This window comes from Bombus fervidus, chromosome 8 (assembly GCF_041682495.2).
Source record: "Bombus fervidus isolate BK054 chromosome 8, iyBomFerv1, whole genome shotgun sequence".
Taxonomy (NCBI): Eukaryota; Metazoa; Arthropoda; class Insecta; order Hymenoptera; family Apidae; genus Bombus; species Bombus fervidus.
Genome location: NC_091524.1, coordinates 14,576,474 through 14,597,655, shown reverse-complemented (window position 1 = coordinate 14,597,655; position 21,182 = coordinate 14,576,474). Strand labels below are relative to the sequence as shown.

Below are 21,182 nucleotides of genomic sequence, written 5' to 3'. Positions count from 1 at the left end.
ATGATACAACGACACGAGCGATAGTTGGCGATTGGGATAATTTAAAGAGTCATCTACACGCACGCGAAGCGCACATGTAAAATAGTTTCCGTAATACTTCTCTTTAGACATTGCCGAACAATCGACTAACGAAGATTATACCAAGATTGGGAAACGCGACGTAAAAATGAAAAATATGAAAACATGTCACGAATGCATGGTATTACACTGCCAAACACGTTGAAGAGAGTATACTTTATTATATTAGCACGATGAGAGGAACTCACGTGCCGACGTTGTGATAGATAACTCGTCCGAGTATAAATTGCGTTTTAGTCTCGTTAATGTACCGATGGTTCTTATCGCATAAGCGAGTTATACATTAAGGAATACTACATCTATACATATATACATTTTTAATCAACACGAGAACGATCGAATAGATATAGTTTTCCTTATAGTGTAGGTGATCTCACCAAACGCCTTCGTAAGAATTTTATTAAGCAACAGATTATCCGTCCGTACGCGTACGATCATTATGCCCGTCGTGCCTTGTTTGGCATATACATATAATATATAAATACAACAGGCATCGCACAAAAGATGTCTTTCACTGAATCGACTTAAGACACTCCGTTATTCGTATTTTTTTATATTGTTAATTGTAAGAGAATCGTAGAGATTTTACGTGTAAGTTTTATCGGTGAATAGTAGCTCAACAGACAAAGGCGTACTATGTAACTTTATTCTTCCAAAGAAGAAAGATTAAGACATTATTTAAGGAAGCAAGCAAGAATAAGCGTCGATTTACGTGCAAAATATTTTTGACGCACATTTTCAGGAAATAATAGTATGCTATGCTCGTTTAAATTATAAAATATTTGTAATTTAATAATTTGTATATCGAAGATTGGTCACGAAAGTACTAATAAACAAGATGCATTCGATTAAATGTTTTTATTATCACATTATAAGAAAAATCGAAACAAAAAGAATGGATTTTACTTTTTTTTTTTTTATATATACGTTATAATTAAATAGATATCTTGGACTGTGTATACAATATATTACACGATATAATGAAAGGGTTGACGAATAAATTATGGAAGACTATTTTAAAACAATTATTGAATATATTAATATTAATATCGTTAATAACATTATTAAATATCGGGATCAGATTACTATTCGTCGTAGCCGTTTTTTTTTTTTTTTTTTTTTTTTTCTTTTTTAGACTGCAGAAACGATCGATCGGCGACGGAAGTTCGCCTGTACTTACAGTAGACGAAAGCTTTTCGTATATATATTTATATATATATATATATATATCTCTTTTTTAACTTTTTTCTTTAAAAAGCTCAAATTGTGGTTCACATAAATATAAACGGCTCTGCTTGCTCAGCGTCTTCTAGACGCGATTCTTTTTTCATTTAAATATGCTGAATCTTATTATAAGATAGGCATACAAACGTATGTATATACAATTTTCTATTATACTAACATGATAGGAGAGTCACGCCGAGATCGAATAGCTAAAAATTTCCGTCTACGGAATGATTCCATTAAATTTGCATGAATTATTTAAATATTTTGTTCTAGTCTGTTTTTCAGATCGGGTGAGCATAATTCGAGATAAAAATTTTTTTTTTTAAATCTAACACGAGAAATCGGCTTGGAAATCGGAAGAACATCTTTCGCTAGGAACTATCCATATATAACGTACGATCAGGAACTACGATAATTAATTAAATAAAATAAGCACCGATCTGTGTAGAAAATAAACTAAAGCAAAATCATTAAATAATTCGTTGCGAATTTGAAAAATATCGATGTACATAGTTCGAAATAATTAATTTAATACGAATTACAATGATAGTACTTTACCTGATATTTCAAGGTAAGAAACGGGGAACTAGTTTTTTTTTTTTTTTGGTCCCTATAACACATGTCACAACAAGAAACAAAAAAGAAGGGAAAAATTATTGCACCAATATTGTGTGACATAGCACGTTACGGTAACGAGAAAGAGAATCAACAATGCGGTTTGTTCATGGTGCTCGTTAATCCGGAGCACTGCTTTTTTTATCTCTTACAGTTTAACTTAATTCCTAAAACACTTATTCTTATGAGCCGGCGATATTAACTCGGAGCACTAGTATTTTCGAATCACCTCGTCATTTTTCATTGCACTTTTCATCGCGACCAAACGAATCGCTGAACGAAATACAACACATCGCGTACCACTAATAGCTCTGCTAATAGTTTTAGCGCGTACGTACGATCAGACAACTTCAGGTACCTTTGAATCGAGAGTTTCGATGGTGGCGATGTTAGTTAAAGATCTCGATATTATTGATCAATCCATATATAACCTGTTCTCTCGTCTTCGATCTTGCGTTCTTTCAATTTTTACAACTCGCACGGATGCAAAAATATATATATATATACTCGATTGAAAGAAAGATATTCGTGTTATATATGTTGGTATTTCTTTTTTCTTTAAGTCAGAATGTACGGTGAAGTTTTTGGCAACTACAACTACGCGTCGACTATCGATTATTATCGAAGCTCATTTCAAACTTAGCTGTAGTGTAATATTTATGAAAAATATGTATATCTATATATTCGTATATAATGTATATATATTATATAATTCGTAAGATATTTTACGACTTTTTATGATGCTTAACTTTTAGCGATAAAATGACCCTGGCTTTTCGAACGTCACTCTTTATATCTAAAATTGCACCTTTATACACGAGCGCTGTTTGCAGGAACAAGAACAGAGAGGAGCATTTGCAAAGCTGCAGAGACATGTTCTCGACTCGATTTTTATCCAAAGAACGTATAATTCATCCCTCTCTCATGCGTAATTATAAGAGCCAATGACTTTTGCACTATCGATTCTAATAAGATTTTAATTACTTCTCAAGGCTTACTTCTTTTTATGCAGAAAATTATTCGAAAGATTCGCTATAAAAAAAGAAGCTAATACATTGCAACGAGGAAGGGGCGAAAATATGTTGAAATGCATCGCTTTACTGGGGAAAAATAGCGTTTAAAAATTATACGAACTAATTACGTGATTGAGCGATCAATAAAAATCTCAGGTATCAGCATTCTCGACCTGGTTTACCAATGTTGAATAACTCAACATATGTATTATATAGCAGTCACTGTAGAAGAACCGTAATTATACGTATATGCTTTGCTACAAACAGATACGATCGATTACAAGCGCAAACCGATGGTAAAAATTGGCTCGAGATGGTGACAACATCTTAAAGGAAGACGTTCACGAAACGTTTGCGGCATTCGTGGCGCGATTCGACGACGAAGTATCATAAGACCGTCGTTATCGCACGAATCGTGGTCTCCTACAGCGATTCAGGCAAACCGACGAGCCGGAAGCTAACATGAACCGACACTTTGGAGTCGAATAACTTACTCGATAATAATAATAAAACTTGACAACTTTACGGCGAACCAACGACAACAACGTATCTCGTTCGAATAAATTCGCGATAGGGTATATATTATATATAAATTTCATATTTAAAAACTTTATATTAAATTAAGTAAAACTCTAAAAATAAAAGCGCTATATCACGCCGGTGATTTTACTTCTCCTTTTTTGTCTTATTTCGCTATATTAACCAGAGTAGATTATCGTGGTTAACACGTTCGATCATAATACCATAGCCGGATACTCGGAACCACAATGTTGCGAGCCAATCTTCGTACGAATTAAACGCTAACGCGTCATGCGTTAAATTCATTGCTCAAATTCCGAATATCAGCCATACGATTGCGGTCATTGATTCCCAGCGAGCCTACTTGAAATGATCGAAACGTGAATTATTTTAGAACGCCACGGTATATCAGTGACACGACCAGACGATGCTAGCTGATCGCGGTTCGTCGCTCCCGGGAACGTTTATCTAGCGTCCTGATGCTTAATCACAGAGCGGCGAATAGAATAAAACGAGAAAGAGAAAAAAAAAAAAAAAAAAAAAAAAAAATAGACGTGAAGATGGGGTGATAGAACAGAAGCCCAGGGAAAACACGGGGGAATGAGGAGAACGAGGAGAAAATGTGCCGTGCGCGTCCTGTTCCAGAGGAACTGAAACAAACGACGAGAAAGAAACGACGTCACTGCGTTATGCTACGACGACTTGCATCTGTCTCTAGACTAGAAAGGAACGTGCCACCCTGCGACACGTTAGATTTACGGGGTGGGAGATGGGGGGAGCTTCTTTCGAAGATAAGAAAAAGATGCGAATCCAGTCACGTTGAATACCTTTCGAGACTTCGTACCGCGAATTTCCTCGAAGCTGTTTTAAGACAAGGATTCTTCTTATGTACGACAATCGCGTACAGGTGTACGACAATACGTTGCCTTCTTTTACAAGCAGCAAATAAACGTAACCGTTCAGTTTGTGTCGTGCGAGGCTAAAAGATTCGCTCAATCCTGCTGAGAATCACATGAATCTTGATCGGATAATCATCATCACACCATGAATACTTCGATGAATGGATTGCACTCTGCTTGAGGGGGTGCTGGAACAGGTACGCGCTTTTCCAAATCCATTCGAGGGAGGAAAGCGTCGATACGTGTCGCTTCTGCGGTTGGTGTGGTCGCAGCAGGCACAGTTGCTCCTGGTGCTAATTGCAGACATTCCGCTGGAGTTAACTGGAAATGCAATTTTTACGATTGTTGTAATTATATAAAACGAACGATTAACAACGTTCGAATATCGAAGATGCTTTCCCTCTTAAAATTGTTGAGAACACTTACCAGAGCTGCTTGTTGAGGAATCGCTGCGATCCCACCGACGTTCGCCGGGTTATAATAATTGGTTGGACTGACAGGCGGTGAAGGATAGGGCCAATAGAAAATTGGAGGCGGATAAGGTGCTGCAAACTGTGGTGGTCCACGCGGTAGCATCGCAGCAGCAGGTGGAAATATCGCGACTGGTGGCGGTGGCAACATCGTGCCTCCTATATCGAAAACAAAAGGAAGACAATCAACGTTGGATCAAGTTTATCCGACGAACAACGTTATGACAATTGCACCACCGTTCAAAAGTTGGATTAATCAATCCAATTGCCGTATTAAGAACCGATAACACGTAAACAGGAAATCACATTTTTGAACGGTGTTATGAGTGAGATTTGCATTAACGATCTGAAAATTCCTCTGCTTGCGTGAAAGAGAAACTTTGAGATCCTAGAAAACGTAACTACGTAAGAAAAAAGAAAGTTAAAAGAACCCTCTTATGTAATCGCTTTGTTTCGGACTACTTCGTTCGGTTAATTAACAATACGAGCCTGAAATATTACGGCCGCAAGCACGTACAATACTTTGATCGCGACAACTTGCTTCGTGGATTAATCAGTGAATAAATTTCCCGATAAAAAAAATTTTTAAAATAAGAACAATTCGATGTAACACCCATAGATTCTATGTATATACAAACGTAAGAAGAGTGCCCAACTATTAACCACACCGCGATCTGTGGTCGATGACATCGTGCAGAATATACCGATTATTTGTTTCGCTAATTTTATGATTCCAAGCTTGTAATCTTTCATATCTGCTTTTCTATTCACGCGTCCCCGCAACCTGCACGATTTCACGATTAATTTGACGATTTTCTACGGTCCGTGCGAAACTTTTCCTATAAGGAAGATTATTTCTCATTTGATTTTCATTTAATTCTCTTCCGTAAAGGATTCTTTACTTCGTGTATTCGCTCGGATCGTACAAAAGCACATCATCCAAAGGAATAATGATTTGGACTTGGCCTACCTGGAAGCACAGAAGTTAGTATTTGTAGATCCCGCTACCAAACAGCAATCGACACTGCACCATTGTAACACGATATATACGTATGTTTTATATATATGTAGCACCAACTTGCGATTTCGCCCCTCTGCCAAATCACCAAAATTCACTCTCCCTTTCTCATTCTCTCTCTCTCTCTCTCTCTCTCTCTCTCTCTCTTCCTTCCTTCCTCTCTCCCTCTCTTCCCCAATATAGTAGAAGCCTTTTTGCGTGCGACCCTCGTTTCAGATAACAAAATATTGCTCCAATTCAATTTTATTTAACGTTTCTCAACTTTTCTCGTCTCTCAAACTTTCTTTAACATTCGATCGATCGAATCTGTATTTTTTTTTTTTTTTTTTTTTTTAAGATCTGTGTGGATTCGTATCGCATCGAGGCATTTGCAGAAAAAAGAAAGAAAAAAGATCGGGGAATTGAGGAATGTAGAAGGAATATAAGGAATATAGAGGAAGGAAGTTGCTCGTTCTGAACAAAAGTCAAGGAAAATCGGAATGGATTACGTTAAAATTAGATAAAACAGAATGAGAACGAAGGAAATTTGAAAACTCGAAGAAAATCTGAATACGCGTGTCTAACCAAAAATGAGCAAGTCTTAAATTAGACTACAATGTTAGATCTAATCGCAGGCTTGCTCAATGCGATGTTAAAGGTCGACGTGGAAATACTTATCGCCCTTCGAAGGTCGTGACTCTCGTTCTTTGAAAATGGGCAATAGAAGATGTATCGATCCAGCGATCAGGGGAGATGAAACACGAAGAAAAAAGGCGAGAGGAAGTGGGAGAAACGGTAACAGAGCAACAAAGGAAGAGAGGAAGAACCTGTACGTGAACCAATGGAAATAAAAAAAAAAGTAAAATGAGAGAGGGGGGAGAAAGAGAGAGAGAGAGAGAGAGAGAGAGAGAGAGAGAGAGAGGAGGAAAAATTACGACACAGAAATCTCCAACTTGATCTGTAGACACCAAAGATACCTGCGAGCCCAGTGAAAAAAAATGTATAGAACGTAACAGGATAATGGTGGTCGTAATTTTCACAGATTACCGCAAGAAGATTTCAAAATACCATTTTATACCACAAATAAATCCTTCGTATCGATCTCTACGATCTAGGCTACGATATTGCCAAATGCTAGCATTATAAGAAAGAAATTTCTTAACTGCTATTTATTAATGATAAAACAAGAAAACTAGCAACGATTAGATTAAATACTAATGTCTACGAAAATTACCACCACCAGGCGAGGTAATATAATCAGGGTAAGAGTCCACCAACCCGGCAAGCAAAAAGATATGTATGTCCACAAGGCACATTTATTAAACATGATCGATTCACCATCGATATAATCGTTGATATACAGAAAAAAAGTGTGTATACAAGGGTTAAAAAAAAGATTGGTATAAAATCCTGTCTGTTTGTGTTTTATGTGTATGTTTTCTAACGTATACGTGTGCCTGTTGCATTTCGTGTATCCTGTGTATTTCTTGTTGGTTTCTATATGTATCTATGTGTGTCCTATATCCCAGTATAGATAAAACGCAATCGGAAAAAAACGTTCTTTCGTAATTCGGGTGGGGCTTGAGAAAAAAAAAAAAGAGAGGAGAAGTATCGTACAGTGATGAACTCGTCCCGTTTTTTGTTACATCGCGAACAATACGCGTGAAGCTGGTACCGCGCCGTAATTATTAATTAACTTTCGCCAGGACAATCACGATTAGCCGTGAAAACTCGTAAGTTATGATTAGAGTGGTCTATTTCTCGGTGATAACTCCGCAGACTCTCGTCCTTCTCGTAAGTCTTTCGATTTCCAACCTTTCGGAATCTAATCACGTTCTAAATCGAATTTAATTAAATTTCATCTTGTTCGAAATCGCACTTTACGCGACAAGATCGCTGATCGATCAACTACGATTCGTCTTAAAAGAAAAGCGAGAAAAACGATTTATAGCGGAGCGAGAGTCTGATCCATGTTTCACCCGAATAGCCCCTAAGAAAGTCTAAATGAATAGTAATTAACAATGAACGTGCCGCTTATTATACCGTTTTAGTCAGCCTCCGAATAATAGCGACAATAGTGACGTACTGACAATGATAATAACTATTCACGACGATTAGTCAAAAATGTAAACTTGCAAAGGGGTGGGGAGGACGACACACTGTCAGTCACCAAGTTAGCGGATCACAAAATGCCAGAGACAACACATTCAACGCATAATGAGAGAGAGAAAAAGATATTATTATGCCACGACCTTTGATGGTGACGAGCTTTTGAGTTAGTACTTGGAACGATAATAATAATAGTAAATTAATAATGATAATGATGATAATAAAAATAATAATAATAATAATAATAATAATAATAATAATAATAATAATGACAATAATAATGATAGTGATAGTAATAATAATGAGGATGATGGTGGTGATGATAATAATGATAATAATGATGATAATGATAATGATGATGATGATGATGATAATAATAATAATAATAATAGTAATAATAGTAGTAATAATAATAATAATAATAATAATAATAATAGTAGTAGTAGTAATAGTAATAATAATAATATTAATAATAACAATAATCTAAAATAAAAAATGCTACGTTTTCTTTTCACGCTCGTTCTTTATCCCTTCTCCTTTCGTTCCCACTCACGCTCTCCCACTAATCTTGCTCTCCCCTTTGATACCCCGCGGATAACGTGTATAATACGGCTCGTGTGAGTGCCCAGCGAAAGCTAATGGCAGGTAATACACAGTCGGACGACATTATGCAGTAATAGAATCGAGCGGTTCTCTGATACGTAGGAAATGGATTGCTCTTGCGTTCATACGTACATGATAAATGACGATCGATTAAAATCAAGTCGTTAACCAGGTCATCCTCTAATCAGAAACTTCTATAATTACGGACTTAAACGTTAAGAATAACTAATTAATTTCAGTTCTTTCAAGTATAAATATGGTACAATTTGATTCAAACAGAAAGGAGACAACGCGCTAAACGACAAAGAACGGGGAAATTATGATATCGAAGTAACGAGCTAACACGGGTCCTCCTCCGGTTAACAGGTTGATGAAAGGACGAAACTTATTTTTATTCAATGTGGTTAGAAGTGGCGTTGTCGCTGTTGGACTTAACCATTCGAAGATTCTGTCTCTGATCGGCATAACTTACAATAGCAATCCTCCTAGCCGCTTCTGGCCTGTTAACGCATAACATTGTCCATTTGATGCACGCATGTGTCCTTCTTACGAGAAGGCGCATCTCTCGTACACCGATACAGCCGCAGTTATCGATAATCGTAACTATTCGTTATGTATATCTAGTAGAGGAATCTCTGCGAGTGTCGAGCGTGTCGAGAAATTCTTACGTACGTCCGTACGAATTCAATTCCTATTAGTGGCCAATGGTAGTTTCAAATTTTGACCGGTCAACGAAACATCGTACTAATACCGTAAGGAAGATTCAAGTATGCGGGAAGCTTGGAAACTTCTCGACACTCCCGACCGATACATTTCTTGATTATTCGCGTTTTAAAAACACACCAAGATGCGCCTCCGCAGTAGCGACGCGAAATGGAGACTACGTAAATGTAAGAAGTCGAGGAAACGACTTCTATGGATCTAAGGGACGTAAATCGTCGCTCGTTTTTATCGGAGGCTGTTTAGAATATACGCAATCGAGCAAATTTCTCTGGTCTTTTCTAAGATATTATCGATTAATATAGATCATAATTCCGCGTAACAACGACTGCGATGCATTCAACTATTTGAAATAATAAATTCTCTAGAAAATTCTAACCGATGGAATTTATAACCGATCATCGCATCTTTTTAGTATGAATTTGAATATTTCTACATCAACCTATCGTTAATCATTTTTACGATCAAATCGACCAATGAAATTTAGACACGGTCGACTCCCTTCTCCCCAAACCAAATATCGTTCCCCTGATCTATAAATTACTGCATCTGTATATCCTTAGATCCACAGAAACAACTCTCAGAGTAAAATCAAATTGGTCCGTTTCGCGTCACTCCGTTCGAATCTCTAAGATGTCTATTAATGCTATATAAAAGCAGACTCAGGAAGCCCGACATAAATAATATCGGCAGACTATATCCCGATTCTCGAGTTACATCAGTAAGATTGGAATGTAAAATGTGCACGACCCGAGTACCAAAGTACATGTTCGTCTCTTTACAGTTTCAGGCACTATATCGATACTTGACAATGTTTTTGTTCGACGGACAAACGATCTCTATTCGCTTACACGCGTGCGAACCAGCTTGCAAAGTATTCGTCGAATGTCGTACACACTTTGCACTGCAATTGTAACAACAAAACAAGACTAGGTGTATACCAAAGGTACTACTCGGTTCTATGTAATACGCTACTGTATCCTGTCAAACAGAGGGAGGCGTTGTGCGAGAATTATAGGATTACGTGTAAATATACGTACGAGGTGGGCGGGGGAGAGGGGGGAAACTGTTACAAGATGTATTAGATGTATTAGATAGTCTATGTGCGTTATGATACGGAAAGGAATGCGACAAGTATGGAAAGGGTCGGAGAGGGAGGCAAAGTTTTGGAAGGGGAAGAGAAAAAAACGACTAATATATAATGAACGTAATTACGTATTAGGGGAAAAAAACAGAAAAAAGTAACTCAACCCGTTACGTAAGTCTGTCGTCTCGTAAACGATAGGTAACGAAGAAGGATATTACAGGTACTTGTATGCACGTCCCTCCACAAAACCACGACATGCAAACCAGTCATTTCTATGCCCGTGGACTTTATACTTTGGAGCAATAAGAACGATCATCGTGTGCGCCTCGTGCCGTTTCCATGGTTCATAGAATCGTTGATTCGCGCTCTACATTATCTGTATATGTATATACGAGTGCGTGTAAAAAAATAAACAAAAAAAAAAAAAAAAAAAGGAGAAGGAGAAAACGTATAGAAAAACGTGGCAAGAAAAAATCTGCGTAATCACTGGACAGCACTTCACGTTGCTCCGCGGTAACACCGAGATCGAGCATACAGAAAAACCATAATAAAGAGTAGCAGCGAAGGACGAAAGGCTAAGCGAGCTTCGCGATCGCGTGAACTATTCTGGAAAAAAAAGCTGTTTTTTCGCAATGGCAGTAAAAAATATCGATCGTCGTTTGTTTCTACGAGATGCGAGGAGCTTTCCACGTACGCTCGATGTCAGGCCCCTCGACACGCCTTTTCCTCCAATCGTTCCACCAATTCTACGGTATCACAAAAATATTAGAAGAGCATCGAGAAGAAGGTATACACCGCCGACACCAAGTTAAGAACATCACTACCTACGACTCCAAGGTAATATATAATATAGCACGAAGATTTATTTTTTCCTCTTTTTAGTAATTTCCTTTATTTCATTTTATTTTTTTATATTTTTTTTATTTTTATTTTTTTTTTTTTTTTAAAGTGAAAAAAGTTCGTCTATTTTAATCAATTATCATGCAGAATAGTATTTAGACGTTGGTTTAGTATTCCCTTTGGCCCCATTATCATTCTTATGACATAAGATGACACGTCTTGTGCAACGTTTCGCTCGCGATCTATGTTTGGTTTTCAGATATGAATTTCGTATATTACTTGGAAATCAAGCTATGAGAAGGAAACTGAAGAAACGTTCAACCTTGAAAGGAAAACGAATAGAATTTCTACGATCAAGAGGGAATACTTACGATGCCGATAACACTACCGTTCTCTAATATACGTTCTTTACTTCTTCGTGCTTTATGTATCATTCACCAAACTCTCGTAATGTTCACACAACTAATCCAATCAACGAACGTATTCGCACCACCGGGGGGAACGTTCGCGTAAAAGCGCAACGTGACCGAGCGTATTGCCTCGATTGGTTTTCCTGTTTCGAGCTCGAAGTGTCCTTTATGCGGCACAGAGAAAAGCAAATTCTCTTAGGAATGTGGCGAGGGCTAGAAATGGATTTGTGAATCTCGTCGTGGGACTTTTCTTATCGGTCACGTCGAATCGACTGGCTCAGGAAGCTCGCGCGCATTGCAATTGCAATCGAAATAATATCGTTTTGATGTAAAATTGCAATGTAACTTCAGGCTCTTGCTTAGAAAGAAAATGAAAAGAATCTTTTTACTAAACATGGACGTGCGTAAAGTAGATGCCGCGTAAAGAAGAAGCTACTCTCCGTAAATTAGAGCTTAAAAACCGATAACATTGGATGGAATGTCCATTTTTACTTATATCCCTAATAAAAATATTTCTAGCAAAATATATAAATCATTCTTATATATATATTTATATATATATGTGTATGTCTGCGTTTATATTTCAATTTCTGTTAATATATATATATATATATAAATCTATCATCTGTATATATTTACATGCGCGTATAAATTCCGAAATCTTCGAGAGAAATGAAATTACGTCCTAAGGCGAATAGTTCATAATTCATGATTCACGTTTTAAGGCACTTTACTAAGCACATGTCATATACGACAAATTGAAAGAACAACTCCTATAGAGTACAAGAACACGTATAACAAAGAGAAAGAGAAAGATACATAGTCACTTCTTAACGATATATCATGTAACGCGACCATCAAAAAACTCATACGTTGTGTAAGGAAATGACATAAAGAAAAACACTCTAAGTACTGCTGCTCAATTAAGTATCAAAAAAAAAAACATTATATATATATATAATGATTAAATATATATGTATATATCTTTAGTTCGAAGGTCGAAACGATCTCTAAAATAACTGACTCTAAAATAACACAATAATATGAAAAAAAGAGTTTGCACAGAATATCATGCGGAATGTCATCTGTAAATAGTTGCCTTGGACACAATAGCATGTATCGTATATATTCGTAGAAGAATAAATCGCCCATCGTGGTAATAATACAACACTCTTTCACGCAGTAACGATGCAACTGGAATAAATTTGCCCGTCACCTACGCGGCAAATAAACGTCTCGAAATCACAACCTCTCGTTGCAACGACTACGAAAAATGTACCGATCGATTCTTGTTCAAATTCAACCTACAATGTAGAAAAGTACATAGAAGAGAGATGCATTAAGAAGAAGAGACACGTCGTCCGTCCGCTGTGTTTAGAGCGATTATCGTCGATACTAGCGACTTAACCTATCAAATCTGAGGATAAAATTGAGCAGGATAAGGCAAGCCCGGTGCCGCGGTTGGAGCTTGCGCGTGAAATGCAGTCGCTGGTGTGTGCCACGTGGCACGTTTCGCGACTGTGCTTGACGTATCGGGTGGGAAAGCGGTTTCCCAAGTTCTCTTCAGTCCCATTATAGCGGCCGGATTAATGGGCGCAGCCTGAACGATAGGTGTCAGGAGACCATGCGGTGCCGGTGCACGTAAAATAGGGATTCGAGAGGGTACGTTAAAAAGTAAGAAGGGCGCCGGCGCGGGTTGTTGAGCGTGAAGCGCCGCGGCAGCCGCGGCGGCGGCGGCTGCTGCGGGAGGTGCCATTGCATAGGCAGGAATCTGATGCTGCGGATTCGGTCCCGGTAGAGCGAGCGTCTTAGTCGTAGCTGACGAAGTTGGGGAAGCAGGAGTGGTAGAGGTAGGTGGTGGATTCGAGGCTAGAGCCATTAGCCAAAAGTCTTGATTTCGGATTGCCTGCGCTTGAGCCTGAGCAGCTTGAGCTTGCGCTTGAGCCTGCGCTTGTGCTTGGGCTTGAGCCTGTACTAACGCGTGAATGTCCCAGAGGGGGGGTTGCGCCGTCGGTACCGGTACCGGTACCGGCGTCGGCGGAGGCGGATGTGTCAAAGTTGCGGGAGTTTGTGTGGTCAACGTACCGGGTGATAGCAGAGCCTTGGTTGACGCTGGAGTTACTGCACCTGTCAATACCAGATTCATGTCATCCCCACTGCACTGGAATACTTCGATGTATCGCTGTTTCTTGCCGTATATCATATACCGATGATGTCGCTGCGACGCGCATGCGTATGCCGAACTTTCGCTGTCCATTTGAATAAACGCTTCGCCGGATGGTTGACCCTGAACGAACAAACAGAATGTACATCGGTTACCGATTTGCAAAGAATCGAACGTAGTTACGACACAGAAGGAACACGTGTACGTACTTGAGCATTGTAAACCATATGAACACCCTGATAGACGATATTCTTAGAATGTTCGCCCATGAACTCGAGGATATGTTCAACAAGAGCTTCGTACGGAAGACCGCGCAATCTAACGCAATCTTTACGCGTGCCAGAGGTGATAATATGCTGTGGAAGTATGGGAGGAAGTTGTGGAATAGGCGGCGTTGGAAGTACGATCTGTTTCGGATCAATCGCTCTATTCAACACCTGTAAGTCACCAAATCGATATTCACGTGTGTTTACTTATTTTCCTTATTTTTCTGCCCGCGTGATTTCTATTTACCTGTTGCACCTCGGCAATCGTACTTCGAAAAAGTTCTATATACCGGCTACCAATGCAATCTCTGTGTTTACTTAAGGCCTTCACTGCGTCTTCTTCTTTAGCAAAAAGAACAAACGCGTCTCCAGTTGCCCTACCATCCGGCTTCTTCACAAATAAAACTCCATCCTCTCCGTCCAATACATGACAGGGCTTTTGCCCTGACAAAAAGAAGTCCAACTGTGAAAAGTAACGCATAAAATGAGACCAGAAATAACGATAGACCGTGCCATTAACTCTATGTACGTACCACTTGTTTAGCAACACAATCATACGGCAAGCCTCTCATTCTAACAATAACTTGAGCTCCTCTGGATAAAAATGCATGAGCTTCCCCGCTAGTTCCTCCAGCAACGCCAACAAAATCCTCTCCGGATGCCTTGTATACTTCTATGTACCTTCCACCCATATGATGTTTGTGTCTTTTTAACGCCATGTCTCTATGTTCTTTGTTAACAAATCGTACTAATGCTTCTCCGTTACGTCTTCCCATAGGACTTAAACACAGAGCTACACCACCCCTGTAAGACGATATTTTTATAATAAAAGCCAATGTACCGTTTACAGCTTTGTAAGAAATTATGAACAAAACAACAAGAATTATAGCCAGAATATGCTTAGAACAGAATAAACATACAAATTATATAGATTATGATTGTAACTTTGAGAATCATTGGCAAATTTATATAACGCGTAAGATTCATGACCTGAAATAGTATTTATCATTGCATATGAGAAAAATAAATAACAAAAAGATATATTAAACTGTTGCTTATGCTACTTTTTAGAAAGTAAACACTAGTATTTGAAAACTCACATAATCATCCATATTTGCATTTACATATTGAATATAAATCTTTACCTTTGTTACATGGATCCAAGTGGCTTGTGTACAAATACCATGACAGTTATTACAATGTACTTTATCAAGATCTTTGACCTTAAGTCTATTATTCATAAATTTTACTTACTTGGCAACATTTAGGCCACGAAAAAATTTTGCTATGTCCTGGTCCGATGATTGCCAAGGAAGACCTCTAGCTCTTACTACACAGCCATTGTCAACTTCTTCATCTTTTGAGCTATGGAAGGACATCGTAAGATCAGTAATATACATTTCACCGATGAAAAGAAAAAGAATACATATCAAAGATATACTCACCATATACCAGGTTCTAAAACAATGTTAACTGTTTCAGGATTTTGGAAGACGTGACCTGTAATAAAAGCAATATAATTAAAACCATGAAAATGCAAATATACATTGAACTGAATGATTGAAAGCATTTTGATAACACTCCAAACAACAAGAAAAAAAAAAAAACAAAAGAATAAAGCACCGATTAACCTTAGAAATCAATGACGCTTAACGCTTCGATTATAACCATGATTCACATTGATCCAAAATACGATTATAACATTCAACGTACGAAGATTTAAATTCTCTATATTTATCCACTGTATTCGTTTGACTTAAAAAATAGATCATCGATAAATTTTAATATGCGTAAGAGAAGTTTTTATTATGCGTGTATGACTAAAACCGGAAAAATGAATTCTCCCGCGAAAAATGTAACCATCGTTCCGGTGTCACCAACTGTCTACCATCTGCATTTTCTTTGTAATCCTACACCGACAAGTTTGTCTCCGATTTCTCAAGCTTGAGCAAAATGCTCATTTTCGATTTGCCTACTCGGTGCAACGTGTCAGCAGTCTTTCGAAGTCTTTTCGTATCTCGTGAATCGAAACTTTTCTTCCATCATAATTCGTACCCCTCCATAAAATATTTCTTCAAACCGGAAATACAACACAACGAAGAGAGAAAGAAGATTTTCTTCGCGAACCGATGTTTACGGATGACACAATACAGAATTCCACGAAAGGTACAACAAGCGTCAAACATTTGCAAAATAAATGCGTGCGATCGTGCCTTGAAACAACTAATAGGCAGTCGTTGCTTATTACACACGCACGCACTTGTCACAGTGGCACGTGACATGTACTTACAAGATTGAAAATTAAAGTCAGTTTGAGTTGAGCACCATTGTGATAAGGAGTATATTATGACCGTCACTGCTTATAGCATTACACAGCTTGACCCGCACTCGTAAACCGTGAACACACATAAGGGGCCAAATGCATGGATTTGAACGTATACACTACTCTGTCGCCCGGTTCGTGCTATCTTTTTATTCTCTCTTTCTGTCCGTTTCACGTTTGCTCTTACTGGCATTTCTTCGTTTGCGTACAACGCAACCGAAGCTATGTAAGTAAAATTTGAAACGAAACGATTTCGAATAATATTATGCAGTGACCGCCATATCTACAGTATGAATATACAAAAAATGCAACTTTCATACAGCTTTCATTTCACTTATACAGCGTGAACTGTTTACAAAAGTTATTAAATACATTTGTTTTTTCATACGCTTTATAATTTCGTATTAAGCTATAAATATTCTGTAATACAGAAAAACGTGTAGTTTATAAGGTAACTCGAATTACCAGCGAAAAAATATAGAATTTCAAAGTCGTATCGATTCATATATCATGGTTGCATGCCGTTCAACATTCCATGTTATGTTATGTAGAATTACGTTAATCAATGGAAAATAGCCGAGCTTTTCTTAAGGTCGAGACACGCAAAATATTTTTTTGCATATGGTAGGACATATCATAGAAAGAACTCGCAACTTCTTCAAGAAAATATCACCTTGAATAATTTCGTGGCCTTGTTTATTATGGATAAAAAGGGAAAGACTTGTGATATAGCCACGTGCCACCGAAAAGGAACTTAAAAGCAGAATTGCACTGATCTCTAAAATCGTATTTATCTACAATACACATATATATTTTACTTTCAAGATTGATGAAAAATTTATATGATCGTAACTAGGCACCAAACTACATTTACTATGTGTGTAAATAATACGTGATATAAGTATGTTCTTCGCTCGTGTTCACGCTCGCTTCGTTCACGAAAGATAGAACGTATCGTACGTGAACCTTAATCTTTGTTGAGAAATAATAATTAAAAGCTACTTTTTATTTTCTTCGTCGGATTGGTTCGTTAATTAGAAGAAAAATAAAAGAGAGAGAAAAAAAACATATTATCAGCGGTGAAAATAAATTAGATATTTCGTTCTTATCTTTTTTCTTATTGCGAGTTGCACGTTGCACTTGAACTCGGAAAAATTGAAAAAAATTCGTTAGTCGACGACTTACCATCTTTTATCATCCTCTGTATTACACAGATCATATCTTGTATTTCATGTACATAGAACTCGTTCTCAGTATCTAACGGTAGGCCAAAATCTGATATTCGCCAGTCAAGGATAAATTTTCAGTTTTAACATAACAATAATTCATGTACCGATAACACGAAACGTAGATTGCAATAATCGCCTTTACGTAAACGTCCGACATGTATCGAGATATCGAGTTGCTATGAAAATTATAAATTAACTCGTGATACGATTGTTATTTCTAATCTACCTGATTAAAATGATATAGATTAGACAAAAATATCACAAAAATATCGTATACCGATAAGTCATAGGTTTCTGGGAGAAACAGAAATTTTCAGATTCGCGCGACGAGGATGCGAGTAGCTGAAAATGACGAGAAATCGAACAAAGTTGTTACGCGCATAATTATTCACGTATCTCGGTTGGTCGTCGCCGGGCTGTTACCAATATCTTCGCAAGCATGACCTTTAAACCGTGTTCTGCGCATGATAAGACTGCCTTGATCACTTGGTGAGACTTTCTTAAGTTATTCGATTGATATTGACAGTATTTGATTTTGATTTCATCTGTCTTCATCTCGTATTTGAAAAAAATCGAAAACAAACACAGGGTGTCTAACTAATCGTAATAATTCAATAAAATCCTCTGTGATACAAGGAGAAATTATTTAATCCTTGTTTATAAAGTTCGAAGATTTTCACGAGGATGGAAGATCGTATAAATAAAGGATTAGGATAACACGCGCCACGGTATTTCCGTGTCGTATAATTTCGTATTTATTTCTAATTGAAATATTTTAAGAAATCGCCGATTGATAGGGATAATGCAAATCAAAATTGTCGATCGATAGTGACACGGCACTGGGATCGATCGATATTTGTCTATATTGTATCCCCGTCAGCCACAGGTGGTTTTGTTTTATTAACGACAGACTCGCCATACATACGATAATACCGTAGTCTCGACTCGCGCTTAATATTCAGAATTTATTAGATTCACAGCAGGTAGCCACCTGCATTATGAAGGATTATTTCCCTTTTTCGATTAAATCTCACTTATGGATATATGCGATTTCTACAGCTTTCACATAAATGAAAAAGAACATGGAATAAAGAAGCGATTAAACCGATATGTATCAATATACATATAACCATATGTAAAGGCAGACTTTTTACTTTAATCTAAAAGAAACAAAGAAGGATAAATGCGTTGTATATACTACATACGAGTATATGCGTATTAAATGTTTGCTATTACCAATATCCACGTGTGTTAAAAAAGAAGGGACGTAAATTATTATGTAATAATATTGTAATTAACAAGTCCTTTTTCAAAATAAATCTCTCGTCAAATAAAAACGCGCAACCAAATGAAATCATACAGATCCATGAATAGATCTTTCAACGAGTAAACATGCTAAGAATAAGAAAAACATACCTCGGGCTTAGATTGCAATTTGTATTTCGGAAAATTACGAGATCAGAAATGCTCTTGTTTGTCTGATACACGAAGACCGAGACAGTAAATAATTACACACTTTCGCACATTATTGAAAAGTCTGCTCCGTGATGATTAAACAGGTTCGAGGAAGTGACTTATATTTTGTTATATTCGAATATATGCTGGACTGGTAGGAGCGCGATTAGCACGATACGTACACCCTCCACTCGCTTATAGACTGACTTTACGCCAAGCAGCGCAGCGGCTAGTTCGTCGTCAGGTTCGTCGAATATGTTGGATTCGAGTTCTGTCGCGCCGCCTAACGGCCGCACGCCTTGGAATTCTCGTTTCGACCATAGTCGTCGCCTTAAGGCAGTCGTACCGTATCGAAAACTAAACTTTCCAACTTTGAACAACGAATGCTTCGCACGGGACGATCAACCGCGTGTTAAAAATTCGCTACGCAATTCTACCGACGTACTCGCGAGATTTAACTCTTAATACGCTTCTGTATTATTTTTCTCCTTCTTTTCTTATTTTTATTTTTCTTTTTAAACGTGGGAAGTTTTACACGCCTAAAATTCGTCGAAATATTTTCGTGCCCTGACTCCTCGAGAGGAAGTAATTCGATCCTACGAACGTACATCTGTTGCAGGGTACGCTGCACCAAAGATAAACGATTATAGAAGACGACGTAAAAATCGAATAACTTTGCTTTTAATAAAACTTGGAAAAGGATACATTCCATCATCTCCTGTATACCAAATGTCGAGAGCTCTCCATGGGTCGAGTAGCAAGCAACGAATTCCTTCCGGAGATCGTGAAAGAGGGTATAATGTTCTGGCAGGTTGATGTCTTTGTTGCAGGCCTCTGGATGTAAGCATTGTCTCATCGGCGCCTGGCCGTCTACGACGAAACGTGGTGCGGAACCGGACGTCACGCACGACATGGCGGACCACCATGCTTCGAACTTTTATTAAAAATGAATATTTTCTTTTTAATATCTCGTACGAGTTTGAATTGCACGTGTATATTCTTCCATATTCTCTTAATCGTTTATCAGGCTATAGATACAAATGGATCTACGCATGTTCCGTTCATATATATGTATATATTTCAACGACCTGGAAACATTTTCAAACTAAAAGATATACATAATCACCTTCTCGATAGCTTGCTCCAGAGGAATTCCGTGCTCTCGAAGATTTCTTTCGGATAACGCCGGAGCGTGTGCTAACGCTACTTCGCTGATGACTCCACTACTTCCGGCAATCGCCGGATTGTCGCTACCGGTTCCAGGCGTACAACTTTCGTCCATTACCATCGGTCGTACAATATACTGTTGCCTTCCCATCACCTGTAAAAAATTCACAAATAATGTATTCGTAAGTAGTTAAACGCATAGCATTTCCACTTGAACGTTTCTCGTGACGAATTTTAGTCGAATAAAAAAGATATAAATAATAATTCATTAAAATATTTCACGCAAGATTCAGTGATACGTAATGTTTCGATAACACGTTTAAATAAAAAATGTTTAGTGTATATGTTGTGTCGTTCAATCGAAACTAGATAGAACGTATTATACCGATAAGAGAGGCCAATAATCTCAATGCATTAACAGTATATGTGTCACACGCGCCACCAACTATACAACGCGCCAAGCACGAACTACGATCTACACGGTTGCATATACACAGGGGTATGCCGATGATACGAGCAACAAACATTTATCGTCAGCGTTTATCTAATATTTCCATTTTTACAAGCAACGTATATTTTGTTAATTTACGGGCTATGACTTGGCCATGAGAAATCGTAGTACCAATAACAAACTGCATCGCTCTTTTCGCCCTTGTTTATATAAGCATGGACCTGAACCCTAAATCACCTTCATATCAAGACACAACGATTATATCTGACGCGATGTTCACCGAATAGTCGTGTAGAAAATATTATACCTACGCTGTACGAAGAACTTTCTCTAAAGAATAGTTTAATGATTGTAGCAACAACAAGAACCATACGTAGATATATTTATTGTACGTTCGATAAGTTAATTGGATATCATCTGTATCGTTATTTTATCGGTAAAATGTGTAATTGAATAGTTTTGGGTGTAGTTGATAGATCATTCGGATGCTTGGATTTATTTCTAACGACTTTTGACGGAGTAAAAAGATCGATAATGATA

At 37.8% G+C, this 21,182-nt stretch overlaps 1 protein-coding gene across 4 annotated transcripts in view; it reads right to left on the bottom strand.

Annotated features, from left to right (window-relative positions):
• Nucleotides 1-1,092: 1,092 nt before the first annotated feature.
• The window catches only part of LOC139990088 (RNA-binding protein fusilli-like), a 28,922-nt gene continuing 8,832 nt past the window's right edge, over nt 1,093-21,182 (bottom strand). The window contains exons 2-12 of one of the 4 annotated variants that reach the window (XM_072009000.1): nt 20,151-20,345; nt 19,730-19,958; nt 17,526-17,615; nt 15,463-15,517; nt 15,272-15,382; nt 14,551-14,821; nt 14,265-14,480; nt 13,961-14,188; nt 13,673-13,874; nt 4,778-4,980; nt 1,093-4,672 (exon numbers count right to left, since the gene is read on the bottom strand). In XM_072009000.1, coding sequence (XP_071865101.1) covers nt 4,490-4,672; nt 4,778-4,980; nt 13,673-13,874; nt 13,961-14,188; nt 14,265-14,480; nt 14,551-14,821; nt 15,272-15,382; nt 15,463-15,517; nt 17,526-17,615; nt 19,730-19,958; nt 20,151-20,345 — 1,983 coding nt within the window. In that variant the 3' untranslated portion in view covers nt 1,093-4,489. Of the gene's footprint in view, nt 4,673-4,777; nt 4,981-6,139; nt 6,796-7,116; nt 11,084-12,890; nt 13,875-13,960; nt 14,189-14,264; nt 14,481-14,550; nt 14,822-15,271; nt 15,383-15,462; nt 15,518-17,525; nt 17,616-19,729; nt 19,959-20,150; nt 20,346-21,182 lie in introns of those variants that run through there. The other 3 variants (XM_072009001.1, XM_072009002.1, XM_072008999.1) reach the window with 3 other exon arrangements.